Source organism: Papio anubis, chromosome 17 (genome assembly GCF_008728515.1).
Source record: "Papio anubis isolate 15944 chromosome 17, Panubis1.0, whole genome shotgun sequence".
Lineage (NCBI taxonomy): Eukaryota > Metazoa > Chordata > Mammalia > Primates > Cercopithecidae > Papio > Papio anubis.
In genome coordinates, this window is record NC_044992.1 from 61,286,415 (window position 1) to 61,304,441 (window position 18,027).

Below are 18,027 nucleotides of genomic sequence, written 5' to 3' on the forward strand. Positions count from 1 at the left end.
CTTTAGCTAATCTAATATTCTTTAGCTGTTGTTTCAGAGGCTTTCGAGAATAAAACTGCCGCTCCTTCTTGGCCTTGCCGCTTCTCACCCATCACTGTACTGAGTGTGTCTGACTTGTTTATCTGGACGCAATCTTTGTCGCACCCAGTTATCTCGCTCAGCGACCGAGGCGACCACGTTTCCTTAAATCAGAGCCCCGTGGACTCCGCCGGGAACTACATTACCCAGCAGCCTTCGCGCCCTTCGCAGGAAGGACGTCTGCGCACTAAGATACTCAGTTCCAAGTTTGGAGCTTTTAGCTGCCAGCCCTGGCCCATCATGTAGCTGCAGCACAGCCTTCCCTAACGTTGCAACTGGGGGAAAAATCACTTTCCAGTCTGTTTTGCAAGGTGTGCATTTCCATCTTGATTCCCTGAAAGTCCATCTGCTGCATCGGTCAAGAGAAACTCCACTTGCATGAAGATTGCACGCCTGCAGCTTGCATCTTTGTTGCAAAACTAGCTACAGAAGAGAAGCAAGGCAAAGTCTTTTGTGCTCCCCTCCCCCATCAAAGGAAAGGGGAAAATGTCTCAGTCGAAAGGTAAGAGGCTATTTGCATTAGTTGCAAAAATGCAAAGGGTTGTGCATGCATTTATGAATGCATGGATGCAATTTTCGCCTGGCGATTGCATTTTTAAGTTTGAGGTTTTCCACAGCTCAGTTGCATTTCCTGTTTAGTATGTGTCTTTTTTTGCAGACACAGAGAGTTCCTGTAAGGCAGGGCTTGCAGTTCAGCTGTGCATTGACGTTATTTGCATTCTTCTGCTAGGATTACTGAGCTCTTTTTGCCTTTTGCACAGTCAGGAGAGACAGAGCAGGTTGGTAGCGTCTAAATGTGCAAGGCTTTATATAATTGTAAAATTCTTTACTATGCACACATATTATAAGTAATTTTGTATGCAACAGGAATAGAAAGTTTTAAAAACTCTATAGGTGAAGATGAAAGGTAAAACTTGAGTTAAACTACTAGGAAATTAATGTAATCTTATATTCTTTGGGGAATAGACCATTGCGGTGCCAGTATTTAGCTAAATTTCCCATTGATATCGCCTTGAACATTAGAGAACTTTTGATTTTTAAAGGAAGTAAAGGTGAAGGGTGAATAACAGCATATCACGAAAAAGCAGACAAGTCTTGCTCTTCTGAGATTTTGCACTTTACACCAATTGCTTATTGGCTCGCAAAATTTAGAAGCAGCAGTGAAGACCTAAATGTTTTATGTCTGCCCATTTGGGAGATGCTTTGCATCTTGGGGAAAAATATTGGAGGTAAAACTGTACTTTTAAGCATGACAGCAGTGTGAAGGGACTGCACTGTTTCATTGACAACCATAATGAAATATTTTAAGTATGTAACTTCGTGTGTTTAGTCGGCTATAATAGGTCAGAAGTTCACGTTATGGTTGTTTTCTTTATGTTCTTTTATTTTCTTTTCTTAATTTTTGTTTTTAAACACAGTTGCATTTTGCAGGCTTAATGTCACCCTGGGAAGGGGATTTAAAAAAATTCCTGATATGACATCAAGGAGCAGACTGGGTGCCGTCAGGTACCCCTGGGACCCCAAGTCACTTGTTTCAGAACAATTGTTTCTTTACCATAGAGAAAGCATATGCCATATGAGAAAGTATGGAATGATGAAGAGAGGTGTTAGATACTATTGAATTAGGCTACCCGGGACACTATTTGAGTAAGACATGGTGAAATTAAAGGGTCTAATAAGCTTTTTGCCACTTTTTTGGGAGGGTATGTGGGGAGTTGTTGCACCGCTTTTTAATTCTACCTGATGAGAGTCCTATATCTCAGCAGCCCAAGAAGGAAGTAATAATGTTAAGCATTCCAAGTAGCGCTCTACTTTTCTTTGAGTATTAGGGGAGAATGGAAATCTGAAAAGTTAAGAGTGCTGAAGAACCTAGGAATTGACATATCAGGTGGAGATGTTCCTTAAATAGGGAAAACCTAAAATCTCTTTATGGAGTAGAGAAATAATAGTTCAGAAGAGGCAGTCCATGCTTTGCTGTATTAAAGAGATGGCATTTAGTTACTTTGTATTTGGTAAACATTCGCTCATTCATTCAATTCAGTTTAATACATATGTAACATATTGCAATATGCATGTATATACATACGTATGTGTGTATATATATGCATGTGTATGTATGTATTGTGTGTGTATGTGTGCACATGATCTGGGGACACACAAGAATATTTAAAATGAAGTTTCTCCTTCAGGTTGGTGAAAACAAAAATGTAAGGAAATCATTATAATACAAGAGAACAGGACAGGTATTGAAGAGAAATGGTGCTATTGGAGTTTTAAAATGGAAGTGATTTATCTATTTGGGGGATAGTCAGGAAGGTTTATGAAGAAGGTGGTGTTTACTGTGATCTTATCTTTGGACTTTAGGATCTAAACTAAATCAGGCTCCTTTGTGCATATTTTTGGACTCACTGTGAACATAGCTCCCTCTTAGTAGAGCCCGTTTTTGAGTTGAGAAGCCAAAGGAGGTATTAGCACTGCACTCTTCCCTGTGGATGTGTTTTCAATGGGTCAGGTACTGGTGGTCCTTCAAATCCATTCCCATTTACCCAGATGAGTTTTCTTAATTGGATTCTGCTTGGAAAGTACATCTGGAATGAACATGGGGTTCTTGTCCAAAAGGAAAATTATTGGTAGAAAGAAGTGGGTGATCATTTTAGAAATGGCAAATGAGCCAGCCGCCTTGGCCTGGACTTTAAATGTGAAATTGGCCTTATTCAGCTACACTATTCTCAAATGGCCAAAATACTTTCTGCAGTACCAAACTTCTTTTTAATATTCTAACCAAAGAAATGGGAGGAAAAGTGAAAGGTGGATACAATCTCATAGTGTTGAAGAATTTAACCACATGTTCAATTCAAGGACCTTTACGAACTTTCTAGATGACTATAATTCGGTTTAACAGACCTCTAATTTAAGGCACAGCAGAGGCAAAGGAATTACAGACTTCCTGGAAGCTGGAAGGACTGGGTGACTGCTCTGCAGCCTTACCAACAGTGAGATTCCGAGAAAGAATTTCTTAAAAAGAAATTTTGTTTTCCACAGTTGTAACTTTAGGTGGTATGCTTTTCAGCTTGTTTATATTAGCTGTCTGGGGTTGAGGTGACATTTTTCAAATATTAAAGCAGTAGAATGCCTTTTGAGGAAATCTGAAATGTAAGTTAACAGGAAGGGCACCCAGAAAGTGCAGGAATTCCTGCACACTACAGGAAGACAAGCTACAGGAAAAATGTGTCATCTACACTACCCGGGAGAGAAAAACTATTGTTATCAGCCATAATGATCTTCGGAGGGAGGGAGAGAAAGAGGGAGTTAGGGAGATCTGGCATCCCCCAGTTCACCTGAAAATATACAAAAAGTTTGACCCAGTTAAAATACACTTTTCTCACTTCTCCTCCTATTCACCTTTAAAAAATACTAGTTGATTTTTGTTGTAGAGAGCAATAAGTAAATCATGTAAGAAATGCCTATGAGGCACAATTCAGAAGCATATAGCAGAGTGGTAGGAAAGGTCTGAACTCTACTGCGGTTCTTTGCGTCTGTAATTCATTCCACCCTGGGAAATGGAATGTGTAAATTTCTTGTTCTCTATAAATTCCTTTGTTAGGTTGTACCAGACGGACTTGTCATGCTTAGCCTGTAATCTGAGCCAGTATGTTTTATAACCCCGTACATCTCAGGACACAAAATCAGAATAGGTACCTTGGGTTTCCTGAGCTTGCTTTGTATTAGTATTGCGTTCAGTTTTTTAGAGCATGTGGCATGTTAACTGTAGGGGGCTTCAGGGGTCTCTGGGTGATAAATTTAATGTTGGAGAAAAGAGTTGAGATTCTCTTGTCTTTGTTTTTCACGGATTAGTGTTACTTTGATGACTCTCCAGTATTTTAAAATCTGAAAGATCTACAAGGAATATTTTTAAAACTTAAAAGAAATTTCATAAATAACCCTTGTTCATTATAGAAGCATTTCATAGAACAGGAAACATAAGAATGACTAGTTACTGCATCCCTACATTTGGCATTTATTCTTTTGGACTTTTTTTTCTATCTATGTGTATGAGGCATCCAAAATATTTGTAAAACTAAGTCTATTTCGTTACCTCTTGTTTCACTTACCAATATATGGCAAAATATTCCCAAGTTTATATATTTCTACGTTCATAGTATCCTCTTCCATTGTATTTATTTAAATAGAATCACAATGTTTATTAACTTTCACTATTACGAATATTTCCATGATGGGCATACCAGTTCATACATTATCATGCATACTATGCCCTTAGATTAAATTCCAGGGAGCAAAACCACAGGCTATGAATGTCCAGTTCTTCTTCACTCTCCATTCTCTTTTCTTCCTTCTGAAAATAGCTTTTTATTATTGCAAAAAAAAAAAAAAAAAGAAGACATATGCCAATCAAAAAATTCAAACCAAAGATAAATTCACAATAAGAATATAAAACTCACTCAAAGTCATACCAGCCAGAGCTAATTACTGTTAGTTTTTTGGGTACTATCTCCACATTTGTATGCACATGTTATTTTACACACTATATATTGTATTTTGTAACTTGCTTTTTTATACTCTACCATATATCTTGGATATCCTTCTGTAGTAGTACACATAAGGTGACCTACTTTTTAATGACTGCATATTTTAATTTGTAAGAATGTAGCCGTTTACTTAATGTCACATTGAGTTTTCAAATAGTTTCCATTTTTTTGCACCTCTATACACAGTACTGTAAAGAATACCTGGAACATACATCTTTATACATTTGTCCAATTATTTCTTTAGGATGATTCCTAGAAGTGGAAGTCCTGGGTCAAAGGGCATGTATAGATATATTGCTAAATTGCCCTCCATAGAGGTAGCACTAATTCTCATTTCTACCAATAATATTTTTTTTTTTTTCTTTTTTTTTTGAGGCGGACTCTCGCTCTGTCACCCAGGCTGGAGTGCAGTGGCCGGATCTCAGCTCACTGCAAGCTCCGCCTCCAGGTTCACGCCATTCTCCTGCCTCAGCCTCCCGAGTAGCTGGGACTACAGGCGCCCACCACCTTGCCCGGCTATGTTTTTGTATCTTTTAGTAGAGACGGGGTTTCACCGTGTTAGCCAGGATGGTCTTGATCTCCTGACCTCGTGATCCGCCAGTCTTGGCCTCCCAAAGTGCTGGGATTACAGGCTTGAGCCACCGCGCCCGGCCCTCTACCAATAATATTTAGATGTGCCCATTCTCTCCTTTCAAGCATTATGGTAAATATTGCCAAATAAATTGCTTTTCAGGAAGATGGTACCTTTCTTCATCCTGGTTATAACAATTTAAAAAAGTCTTCGGCAGTTTGATGAAAGCTATTAATATTCTACTCTAATGTCATTAGTGATAGGGCAGTTGCATTTCTCACTTTTTTTTGACCTTTATGTTTCGTGTGCCCAAATTTCTTTTTCTCTCATGAAATATATCCTTAAAATTTTAATTTGGGTGGCCAGGTGCAGTGGCTTACGCCTGTAACCCCACTTTGGAAGGCCAAGGCAAGTGGATCACCTGAGGTCAGGAGTTCGAGACCAGCCTGGCCAACATGGTGAAACCCTGTCTTCACTAAAAATACAAAAATTAGCCAGGCGTGGTGGTGCATGCCTATAATCCCAGCTTCTTGGGAGGCTGAGGCAGGAGAATCACTTGAGCCTGGGAGGCGGAGGTTGCAGTGAGCAGAGATCGTGCCACTGCACTCCAGCCTGGGCGATGGAGCCAGACTTCATCTCAAGAAAAAAATAATAATAATAATAATTAATTTGGGGATCAAATTATTTTCAAAGTTAGCCAGAAAATAGCAATATTATAGAGGTTAGGTAATCATGGATTGAAAGTTGGATTCTGTGTATCTGAACAATTTAATTCCTTGATGAGCTCTAATTTTAATTTTAACCTAATGTCTTAAGCGGCTATCACATAGTTTATAAACTCATTTTGTTTATGTAGTCTGTAGCTATCCAGACCTATATGAAAATAATAAGAAAAATGTAGTGATCTGATTAAATTCCAGTCTGAGAAATAGCTTACTTTTGGGCATTCCTGCATTTTCAGTTCTCTTTTCAGGCAAAATTAGTTTTTCTTTAGTTTTATAAATAATTCTTACATAGCACCTGGTTGTGTTATATGCATTGTTGCAGAGAAATTCAATCTGATTTTTCTTTTAGCTTCGTGTGCAATGCCTGATCACAAAAGGTGATTGACTTAAATTTCTTAGATTTGTTAAAAGAATTCAGTCCAGAATCTTTTAAGATTCTTGTTAAGAATCAATTTTAATGACCTCACAAGTAATATAAGTCAATCAGACTTAACATATCCTTAACATAGCCTTCGTAAATGTGCCTATTTATGCATCCTGATATTAAGTGATAGAATTTAGAGCCATGAACGTTTTATAGTCCAATCACCTCATTTTACAAATAAGCTAACTGAGGCCTTGGAAGTGAGTGACTTTCCTGAAGACAGTAGAGGTAGAGTCACAGGTAAAAGTTAGATCTACAGATTCTCTGTCCGTAAGTTCTTTTCACTAAACCACACACGGACACTAGTAATCCACATTGATAAAATATTTTTTTTCTTCAGAATGTTTCGTATATTTCGCATTTTTAGCTTTGCTTGTTTTTGTGGGGAGCAGGCTGGCAAGGGGGAGCCGATTGTATACTCAGCAGGGGTTATTTTTCTGTGTCCAAGAAATGGTGACATGTGAATCATGATGGTGGGGTTTCTTACCAGTTCTCTGCCAAAGGATATTTTGCAAATGCTCTCATTTTGATTCCCAGTGCCTACATTGTACAGCTGCAAGTTTTAACCACTGTAATGGTTGTTTGCCTTTTATGGACTGTCTTGTCTGAAAGCTCTTGCTGGGTAACTAAACCTCTTCTTATATATCTTTATATCTCTGACTCTTATAGCGTTGTGCTTATCAATAATAGGTGCTCAAAAAATGTCCGACAATGAAAGTATTTTTCATCAGTAAGGATAAGCTCTCATTTGCTCCTAAGTTTTATGAAATATTTGGGTAATTAAATTATAATGCAATTTTCTTCTTGTGCTTCTTCTTTGTTTGCACTGATATTCCCATTATGTATTTGCTTAATTATTTGGAAGTTGCAAGAACAGCATGAAAAGCAACTTATAATGGCTGGTGAAGTGTCATTTCTCCTACCTAAGCCTTCTGAACAGATTTAAAAGTTGCACGATTGTCTGCTAACTTTCTTTTTAAAAAATATGAGGAACTAAGATGAATTGTCCAAAGAATCCCATCCAATAGAATTGAAGTGAATTTCTCCATCCTGTGCTGGTTTTAGGAGCTGATTTTTAAGTCTATGAGGCCTCCGAAGGATTGTCAGAGACAATGTTTTTTGTTTGTTTGTTTGTTTTTTGAGACAGAGTCTCACTCTGTTGCCCAAGCTGGAGTGCAGTGGTGCGATCTCGGCTCACTGCAAACTCTGCCTCCCAGGTTCACGCCATTCTCCTGCCTCAGCCTCCCGAGTAGCTGGGACTGCAGGCGCCCCCCACCACGCCCGGCTAATTTTTTTTGTATTTTTGCTAGAGACGGGGTTCCACTGTGTTAGCCAGGATGGTCTCGATCTCCTGACCTCGTGATCCGCCCACCTCGGCCTCCCAAAGTGCTGCGATTACAGGCGTGAGCCACGGCGCCTGGCCCAGAGACAGTGTTTTTAACAGCTGGCTGCCCCGTAACAAAACAGGGAACTCCGCGAGGATCACCTCCAAGTGAAATGATTCTTCACTTCCTCCTTGACCACCTCCACTGCCTCTGCCCAGCCCCTTCCTCCCTGGCTTGTTCCCCACTCTGTCTCCTTTGATGGTCGTCCTGAGTTGGCCCATGCGGTTCAGTGTGTAGTCCCTAATCTCCTTTCTGAGTTGAGGAGGATATTCAGGTTATACAATGAAGTCTATCAGAAATCATCGTAATTTTTTGTTTTTGTTTTTGAGATGGAGTCTCACTCTGTTGCCCAGATTGGAGTGCAGTGGTGCAACCTCAGCTCACTGCAACTTCTGACTCCCAGTTTCAAGCAATTCTCCTGCCTCAGCCTCCAGAGTAGCTGGGATTACAGGCGCCCGCACTACACCTGGCTAATTTTTGTATTTTTAGTAGAGATAGAGATTCATCATGTTGGCCAGGCTGGTCCCGAACTCCTGACTTCAGGTGATCCACCTGCCTCGGCCTCCCGAAGTGCTGGGATTACAGGCATGAGCCACCACACCCGGCCAAATCATCGTAATTTAGTCAACTCGACTCTGAGTTGAAGCATTAAATAAGCATTTGCAGCATCCCTGTCATCTGTTTTAGTTTCTGGTCTGTACATCCCTCCTTAAGTCAGATCCTTGAGATCAGTCTTCTTCAGACAGATCATTAGCCCCAGATGGAGCTGCTGATCACGACCCCTCCCTGTACCACTCCCAAGGCTGTTGTCATCATCACTTACCCTAAGCCAGTTACTTTTCAGGTAGTATGATTTGGGATGTCCCATAAATACCATGGAGAAAGGTGATGTTATTATCCGTAATTTACGAGTGAAGAAACCGATTTGCCTGTGGCTGGATAGCCAGTCAGTGGCAGAGGCAGGATGGATGTCTGACTGGAGGGCCCCTGCAGCAAACTGCAGCTCCTGGGCCAAATCTAGCTTCAGCTGGTTTTTTTTTTTTTTTGTCTTTTTGAGATGGAGTTTCGCTCTTGTTGCCCAACTGGGAGTGCAATGGCGCGATCCTGGCTCACTACAATCGCCACCTCCCGGGTTCAAGTGATCCTCCTGCCTCAGCCTCCCGAGTAGCTGAGATTACAGGTGTGCACCACCACGCCTAGCTAATGTTTTGTGTTTTTAGTAGAGATGGGATTTCACCATGTTGGGCAGGATGATCTCGATCTCTTGACCTCGTGATCCACCCGCCTCAGCCTCCCAAAGTGCTGGGGTTACAGGCGTGAGCCACCGCGCCCGGCCAAGCCTCAGCTGTTTTTAAGGACAGCCCGTGAGTGAAGATGGTTTTCCCATTTTTAAATGATTGAAAAAAAAATCAAAATCAATGTTTATGGCACATGAAAATGATACAAAATTCAAATTCAGCATCCACAAACAAAGTTATATTGGAACACAGTCATGGTCATTCATTTGTATGTTTTCCATGGCTGCTCTTTGTTCTACAGCTGTTGTTGAGTAGTTGCACCAGAGCCCCTATGTCCCACTAAGCCAAAAATGTTTACTATCTGGTCCCTTGCAGAAAATGTTTGTTGACCCTGCCCTTTATGACTTTATTCAATCAATACTGGGGTCTCTTCATGACAGAGCTCCCAGAAAACATTCCTCTCTGACTTTAATTGGAAGTTGTTAACCTGGATAACTACTGGTCTGCTGCTCAGCCAGAGACCTCTTGGGCCCAGCCCACAGGAAATGTCTGAGTGGTGTCTCTCCTAGTTATAAGAATTGTAGGTCATTGCTCATTTCCTCTGAACTAAGTTACCCGTCTCCTTTTGCCCGTCCTGGGGTCTTTTGCCCTTAGTTGTGTTCTTCCTGTTTGCTTTATATTTCTTTTCTTTTTTTCTTCCCTTCGATGAGATGCTGTTTATTCATTCTTCCCTCAGACTCTTCATTCTCTCCCTATTGATCCCACATTTCTTTAGAAAGTATTAGGTTGGTGCAAAAGTAATATTGTTTTTTGCCATCACTTTTCATGGCAAAAACCACAATTACTTTTGCACTGACCTAAGAGACCAAAAATAACGCTCCTGCTACTACCATTGCCTGGCTTGTTGGTTATCGTCAGGACCCAGCTCAGAGGTTCCATCATTTCTTTTGTGTAAATGTGAAAGCCTCCCTACATGGTACTAGAGAGATTTCCAGTTATCATCTCCTGCAAAGTTTAGAGCTGTTTTCTTACATTAACCCCCTAGCCCTGGGTGGGCAATTTTCTTTTGAAGATGAATATTCTTTGTGCTCAGAGTCACTTAAATCGTGGATGATAGAGGGTCTGAAAATGAAGGGAGGTGAAAGCTCCATGTAGACAGAGGAGAGCTTTGGTAGAATGAGCCCGGATTTGTTCACCACATCCAGAATGATGTAAATTTAAGTCACGTACAAAAAAGTGCTAATTTCTACCATCCCAGATGGTATCACTGCTGTGATTCTTTCTGTGCTCCAGATACTGTGCTTAGTGATGAATGTGAATTATATCATTTACTCTCACTATGGATCAGTGAGGTGATATCCCATTTTGTAGACCAGCAAACTGAGGTCAGAGAGGTTAAGAACTTGCCTCAGTTACCAAACCGAGAGTGGCAGAGCAGAAGCTTTTTAGTCAAGGTCTGTCTGACCTCAGCACCTGAGCTCCTGGCTACCCCGCTTGAGATGTCACTCCAAAATGAAGGTATGAAACCCATTACACAAAAGACATGGTTGGAGAAAGAAAAACGAATGTATTCTGTAGGAATTTGGATAGATTTGGGCATACCAGGGCCAAGTATGGTAATTAAGAAGGGCTGACCTGTGTCTAGCTATTTATAGGTTCTTTTTGACATGTCCCTTTATATGTCTTTTGATCACAGAGTACAGAGTCTGACTCATTTTGACTCTTATGGTTGAGTTCCAAGTAGAAACTGCCCATTGGTTGAAGGAGGCTGATTACAGTTTGCCCACTGAGAGTTACTGGTCTGGATATACAGGAATGTTATGTTAAAATGTAGGTAACAAATATTGCTTCCATTTGCTGTTCTATAGGTTGTATCACACAGAAACTAAGCCGACTCAAACCTTGTGTGTTTCCTTACACATCTAAGTTAAATCAATATTAAAACAGTAACTAGAACGTGGTCAATGTGGCAGCATACCTAAGTGTGGGGATTCTGCAGCCCCTTTTTGGCTTAGTGACTTCTTTTCTTCCTGGTGGTTTCTATGTAAATGTAACAAGTGCAATTTCCTTGAAATGATGAATGAACCCACATCTCCAGTGTTTTCCTCTTGTCCTGGACAGAGTGGAGGAAACTGGAATTGCCTGTTTTTGTGGCAGAGGAGATAGATGGGGATGGAAATGAATTTCCTTTTAAACCCATGAATTCTTTTTTTTTTTTTTTTTGAGATGATGTCTTGCTCCGTCACCCAGGCTGGAGTACAGTGGTGTGATCTCAGCTCACTGCAACCTCTGCTTTCCGGGTTCAAGAGATTTTCCTGCCTCAGCCTCCCAAGTAGCTGGGATTACAGGTGCCCACCACCACGCCCAGCTACTTTTTGTATTTTTAGTAGAGACGGGGCTTCACTGTGTTAGCTAGGCTCATCTCGAACTCCTGACCTCATGATTCGCCTGCCTCAGCCTCCCAAAGTGCTGGGATTACAAGCATGAGCCGCCGCACCCGGCCTAAACCAATGAATTCTTTCTCAGCTTTCTCTCCAGCCAAAGCAGAACAGCTATACCTATGCCTCAGTTGTTTTTCAAGATCCCATGCCGAAGCTGTGGAAATAGATGGTCTGGTTGTTGAGTGACAAGTTATTTGTTCCCTTCCTGTATTCTCCCTCCTCCAATTTCAAATGGGATGAGAGGAGTTAGCCGTAAGTGTAGGGCTAGAATCTGAAGACTCAGTGGGAACAGAATAGTTAAGAGTATGGAAATTATTTTGACGTAAATGCAGAGATAACCTTTTTGTGATATTTGTAAACCTTGTGAGGCAGTCTTCACAGTTTATTTGCCTCTTCCTGTACCCTAAACACCTTTGCCATTTAAAAAAAAAAATACCAAAAACTCTGGACATACCTACAAAGAGAACTTGGATGAGGAGTTTGTTTAGATCAATTCAACACAGTTTGTTTGTTTGTTTGTTTTGATTTTTTTCATTTAGGGTCTTCTATGTGGCCGAGTCTGACCTCAACTCTTGAGCTCAAACATCCTCTTGTGTAGCTGGGATTACAGGCAGTGCCACTGTTCCTGGCTCAACCAATACATTTTTTTAGTCTATTGTTATGTTTAAGATATCATGCTGGGTGGAAATAGAAATACATTTGAGCTAACTCTTCCACTGATTAGCCATGTAGCCTTGGAAAATCTACTTAACCTCTAGCTTCAGTTTCCTCACCTTCTAAATAAAAAGACTGACACTCATTCATGAGGTCTTTATGAAGATTAAGCAAGGTCATATATGCAATATGCTTTGGCCAGTGCTTGGCATTCATTTATTCAACAAATATTTATTGAGTGCACTTTATGTTTGAGGTACTTTGCTATAGTACTCTCTCTATAAACATACATTTGCTTCACTCTTCTTTTCCTTCCAGCCCTTAAAGAGCTTATTGTCTAGGAGGAGGTAAGAAAAGCACAAAAATGTGTAGAATCTAAACCGGAATCCTAGATTAGCTTAAAAGAGGTACTATTGAGTTGGAAAGTCCTATGAATAAGAGAGAGATCAGGAAAATGTTGACAGGTGTGGAAGTATCAATGTGATTTTTAGAATCGGTGAGGAAATTAGATCCAACGTAGGTACAGGAAGGACTCTTGACTTCTAGTATCCAGTGGCGCAATAGAACAATAAAATAGAGCAATTCTTTAGAAGGATTTAAAAGAAAGAAAGAAAGAAAGAAAATGCCCCAGCAAAATATCTGAAGCTCAAGAGACCTTACTTGTGTTTTCTAAGAACTTCCTTTTTCTTACCAAGATTAATACTGTAGCTATTGCTTGTGATTGCAATAGGTGAATAAATGGAATATATAATATCTCATACTTTTAGGTGTTTTTTGGATTCTGGAAACTCCAGGAAATCTAGAGGTTAATAGTTAAACAAGTATATCATATCAACCAGGTTTATAGACACACTGTAATTATATAAGCAAGCTGTTGGTTCAATAATCAACGTCTAGCTGGGTCAGGGAATATTTTCCAGAGCTTGGCCACAGCTGTAATTTTCATTTTTTATAACCTGCTAACTTGCCAACCTGCCTTTTCCATTTCTTTTTGCTTTTTTCGAATCATCTGAAATCAGTGTAAGAGAAGGAAACCTGTTCAGTGTACTTTTGAATTCTCATTCTATTTACCTCAAATAAAATAGTGTTCTGGAAAGTTCTTTGTATTACCAAATTGACTTTGTCAAGCATGATATTGGATATTAGCAAGAGAGTTCATAATTTATTTTCTATTTTTAATTTCAGAAAAATACAGTTCTAAGAGATAAAAAGATAAACATATAAAAATAAAAAGAAAGATAAAAATATAGGATAAAAGATAAATATATTTAATACAATTAATAGATTAAGTAAATTTTTTCTTTTATTTTGGTTTCAAAAACAGAGTGACATATAGCTCTGGGGCTCACAGCGGGCTGTTTCTCTGTGAACCTAGCACTTAATCACCTTCTTTCCCTCAATAACTCCATTCTTTTTTTTTTTTTTTTTTTTTTTTTTGTTCGGCCCCCCGGGGTTGCGCCCAGGGCGGGGTTCCCTGCCCGGATCTCAGCTCACCGCAAGCTCCGCCTCCCGGGTTTATGCCATTCTCCTGCCTCAGCCTCCCGAGTAGCTGGGACTACCGGCACCCGCCACCTCTCCCGGCTAGTTTTTTGTATTTTTTAGTAGAGACGGGGTTTCACCGGGTTAGCCAGGATGCTCTCGATCTCCTGACCTTGTGATCCGCCCGTCTCGGCCTCCCAAAGTGCTGGGATTACAGGCTTGAGCCACCGTGCCCGGCCTCAATAACTCCATTCAAACAGAGTCAGTACAGTGTGAAGGAGGTGAACTGAGTCACCCCTAGTCAGATTCATGCAAGCCACAGGGCAGTTTTGGCCTCACTTTGCTGTGCGGTTAAAGACAACATATGACCCAGCCAGGTAGAAGACCTGCCAGCCATATCATCTCATTCAAGTGGCCTGCAAAGTCTTCTTGCTTGGGACTTTGTTCCTGAATGAGCCGCTATTTTTGTAAGGAAAGTAGAGGGAAAAAACTGCAGATTTAATTCTGAAATTGGTTTAAGAATGGGATTGAGAAATTTTGATATGTTCAGTCTAGAATAATTGTTTTCCATCCCGAGTTTCATTCTTTCTTTTCGATATAACCCTATCTAAGGACAGGAGAGCTAGTCAGCGTTGAGCAAGACATGGGACGTGGAGGACTAGCTGTTTCTTGGTTGCATTTAACAAGCATAATGGAACAACCAAATAAATTATCTGTACCTCACTCTGTGCTAGATTGATACAAAAATGAATAGAATCCTCTAACTACCCTCAAGAAGCTCATATTCAAGTGGGATGTATATGTTTGCTAGAGTTACTGTAACAAAGTACCACCAATTGGGTGGCTTAAACCACAGAAATTAATTGTCTTGCAGTTCTGGAGGCCAGAGGTCCAAGATCAAGATGGCAGCAGGGTTGGTTCCTTCTGAAGGCCATGAGGAAAAATGTTTTGTGCTTCTTCCCTGGCTTCTGGTGTTTGCTGGCAATCTCTGCATTTCTTCCCTCGTATACTCATAGCCCAGACTTTGCCTTCATGCTCACATGGCATTCTGCCTGTCTGTGTCTGTATCCAAATTTCCCCTTTTTATAAGGAAGCCGGTCATATTAAAGTCAGGGCCCACCCCACTCCAGTATAACATCATCTGTCATCAAGTAAGGTCCCATTCAGAGATGCTGAGGGTTAGGACTTCAGTATATTAATATTAGGAGGACATAGTTCAACCTGTAACATGGCAGGCAAACATGGTCAGTAAACTAATGATACTCTGTGTGAAATGCATGTAAGTTCTCTGGTATAAGATATGGGTAGGATACCGAAGAAGGCGGGTGCATAACTCAGCCTGGAAAGATCAGGAGTCTGTTGGTAGAGGAAGGACCTTAAGTTGGTAGAGCAGAACTTGCAGTGTGGTTCTCAGGAGAATAAGGAAGTAAAACAAGAGACTTCCCATCTGGTCCTTGAACGGACAGACTACCTGCCCTTTCTTCTGTTTTTTTTTTTAATTGTTGATGACAGACTGGATGGTTCTAAACCGGGGTATGTTAAATCAGAGCACACACACACACACACACACACACACACACCCCCCACATGTTGTTGTATTGATTTCCAAAACTGAATTTGTGTTTAGTGGTAATGAGACCTACACAACACTCTCTGTGGTTGTCACAGGCAGCTTTGATGTGTAGATACAGGGACAGGACTTGGTGGTTGGGAGGAAGCGTCATCCTTCCCATTGTAACAAATGGTCCTAGTCCTATTGGGACAAAGCTTCAGAGGGAGAGAGTGGGCTGGGCTGGTGGCTCATGCCTGTAAACCCCAGTCAGGCTGGAGGCTGAGACAGAAGGATCACTTGAGGCTAGTTTTGAGACCAGCCTGGGCAACATAGTGAGACTTTGTCTCTATAAAAAGTGAAAAAAAAAAAAAAAAGAAAAATTCGCTGGGTATGGTGGTGCTTGCCTGTGGTCCTAGATGCTTGGGAGGCTAAGGTGGGAGGATCACTTGAGCCCAAGAGTTCAAGTTTGTAGTGATCATTCCACTGCACTCCAGCCTGGGCAACAGGGTAAGACCTTGCCTCTAAAAGGAGAGAGAGAGAGAGAGAGAGAGAGAGAGAAAGAACCAAGTCATGGCAAAGCTTATTTTTAGATACGGCCTATAAGTCTTAAAAAAAACAAAGTATTCATGTGTTACAAAGCTCTTGCAATATTGATTATTAACAAAGGTCTTTTCAACTATGTGTATATTTCCTAGAGCTAATATGCAGCTTTATTTTCTTTATGTGATCTGGGTACCTTTAGTATAAAATTATGAGTAAAATATCAGGAGCTGTTTCAGTAAGAAAGGACACTAAGGAAAGAAATTGTTAGGCGTGTTGTGTGAGGTGGTTGGGGGTCAGGTCAGTGGAAAGGAACTTTTCCAGCTGAGAACTGATGTCCATCATCCATCCGATTATCCTGCTGGGGTGTCGATGGCAGCAGGCTTCAAGTGTGGGGGCCAGGTGGGCAACCCAGAGAAAGTCACAGGAAGGTGAGGCTGGGGCCTGGGCATCCCTTGGAGCTGGGTGGGGGGATAGTCATGGGACGGGTGATCCAAATAACAAAAGAACAGGTGAGCAGCAGAGCCTCAGCAGAAAGTCAAGAATTAGATGAGTCAACGTGGAAGGGGAAGAAAGACATAGTAAAACAGGCTGGGCACAGTGGCTCATGCCTATAATCCCAGCACTTTGGGAGGCTGAGGCAGGTGGATCACTTGAGGTCAGGAGTTCGAGACCAGCCTGGCCACGATGGTGAAACCCCATCTCTACTAAAAATATATTAAAAAAGAAAATTAGCCAGGCATGGTGGTACATGCCTGTAATCTCAGCTACTCAGGAGGCTGAGGCATGAGAATTGCTTGAACCTGGGAGGTGGAGGTTGCAGTGAGCCAAGATCGTGCCACTTCACTCCAGCCTAGGTGATAGAGCGAAACTCTTATCAAAAAAAAAAAAAAAAAAAAAAAAAAAAAAGAGAAAGAAAGAAAAAAAGAAAGGAAGAATAAAATAGAGAAGCCAATTGGAAACCAGGAATCAGAGAGTGAAACGATTCAAGAAACTAAGCTGCAGAATCAGGCAATCATGTAAGTTTTTATTCCATATTAGTTCTGCTGTAAGAAATGAGTATACATCTCTGTTTCTTTCAGCTTGAGCAGCAATTTTTGTTCATCCGGCTATTATGTGAAGATGCACTCATAAGAAGCCTGAATAGGTAGGGTGTAGAAGGACACAGAAAAAGAGCAACAGAAACTAGTTTGGGGCTTGTTTCAAACAAGCCCAGACTTATCTTCCATGCTGAGTACCTGTACATAACTCTCTAAGTGGGACCAATGGAGTCAGAGGAAAACAGGAAGCCGTGAATCAGCTGGACTGTCAAGCCACTTCATTTAAGACAGAAAGCAGCTACTGGTTTCTCTCTCAGGTTAGAGGGAGCACGCAGTCTAACGTGAGCAAGGAACCCTGAGCTCTAGACTTCTCCATTCACGGCAAAGCTGGATAGAAGAAACGCGAGTGCTTGAGGAAGGGTTATTCTGCTATTGTGTTCTAAAAATGTATCAGGGCGATGTAGAGCCACTCACTCAGTCTTTGGGAAAGCGTTTGGCCCGTATCAAGAACCTGGACAATTTTCATACCCTTTGATCCAGCATTTTTATTTATGAGAATCTAGTCTATAAAAGTGATTATTGAGTGCCAACTGTGTGCAAGGCTTTGTGATAAGCACTTTACTAATTAGGTCTAATCCTTCTCAAAACCTGGGCAGTAGGCAATATTTATCTCCTTTTTACAAAGGAGGAAGTTGCAACTTTGGTGAATAACTTGTCTCAGATTATATGGTTAATGGGTGCAGAGCTGGGATTTGAATCTATTTTATTTAAATACTAAAGTTCATGCTTCTTTCTATACCACTGCTGTGTCCAAACAGTGAAAAATAGAAACACTCTTATTGTATAATATACAATTATATACAATTATATTATATGCAATATAGTATACAATTATACTATATTGTATAATATACAATTATACTATATTGTATATTATACATATAATTATATCTTATATATAACAATTATAATAGTAAGGGGATAGCTTAAGTTATCAAATACTCACTTGATGTAATAGGTTGTGAGGAGAGGGCAGTACCATTAATGGAAAGATGCCTGTGACCCAGGAAGGATGGATATAAATATATCTGGAGTGTGATTACAAGTAAGTGCATGTGTTTGTGTATTTATGTGTGTTTTGTTTTACCTTAAGAGTCTGCGTTAAGGAGAATTTCATGGAATCCAGTTGCAGGAGGTACAGCTGGGCCTGGTAGGAGCTAAGTAATGCATTCTCTGACTCCCTCCCTCTTTCTTTATCCAGTCTATCCCCTCCTTTTGCAGGGCCCCTCATTCAGCTTTTCTCTGAGGGTCTTATCTGCTTTCTGCCTTCCTTGTGGACCAGGCTTTTTGCTC

The 18,027-nt window shown here is 40.7% G+C and overlaps 1 protein-coding gene across 1 annotated transcript in view; it reads left to right on the plus strand.

The window, feature by feature from the left end:
- Window positions 1-266: 266 nt before the first annotated feature.
- Window positions 267-18,027, plus strand: part of MAP2K6 (mitogen-activated protein kinase kinase 6) — a 141,215-nt gene continuing 123,454 nt past the window's right edge. The window contains exon 1 of the mRNA XM_017950923.3: window positions 267-580. Coding sequence (XP_017806412.1) covers window positions 565-580 — 16 coding nt within the window. The 5' untranslated portion in view covers window positions 267-564. The remainder of the gene's footprint in view (window positions 581-18,027) is intronic.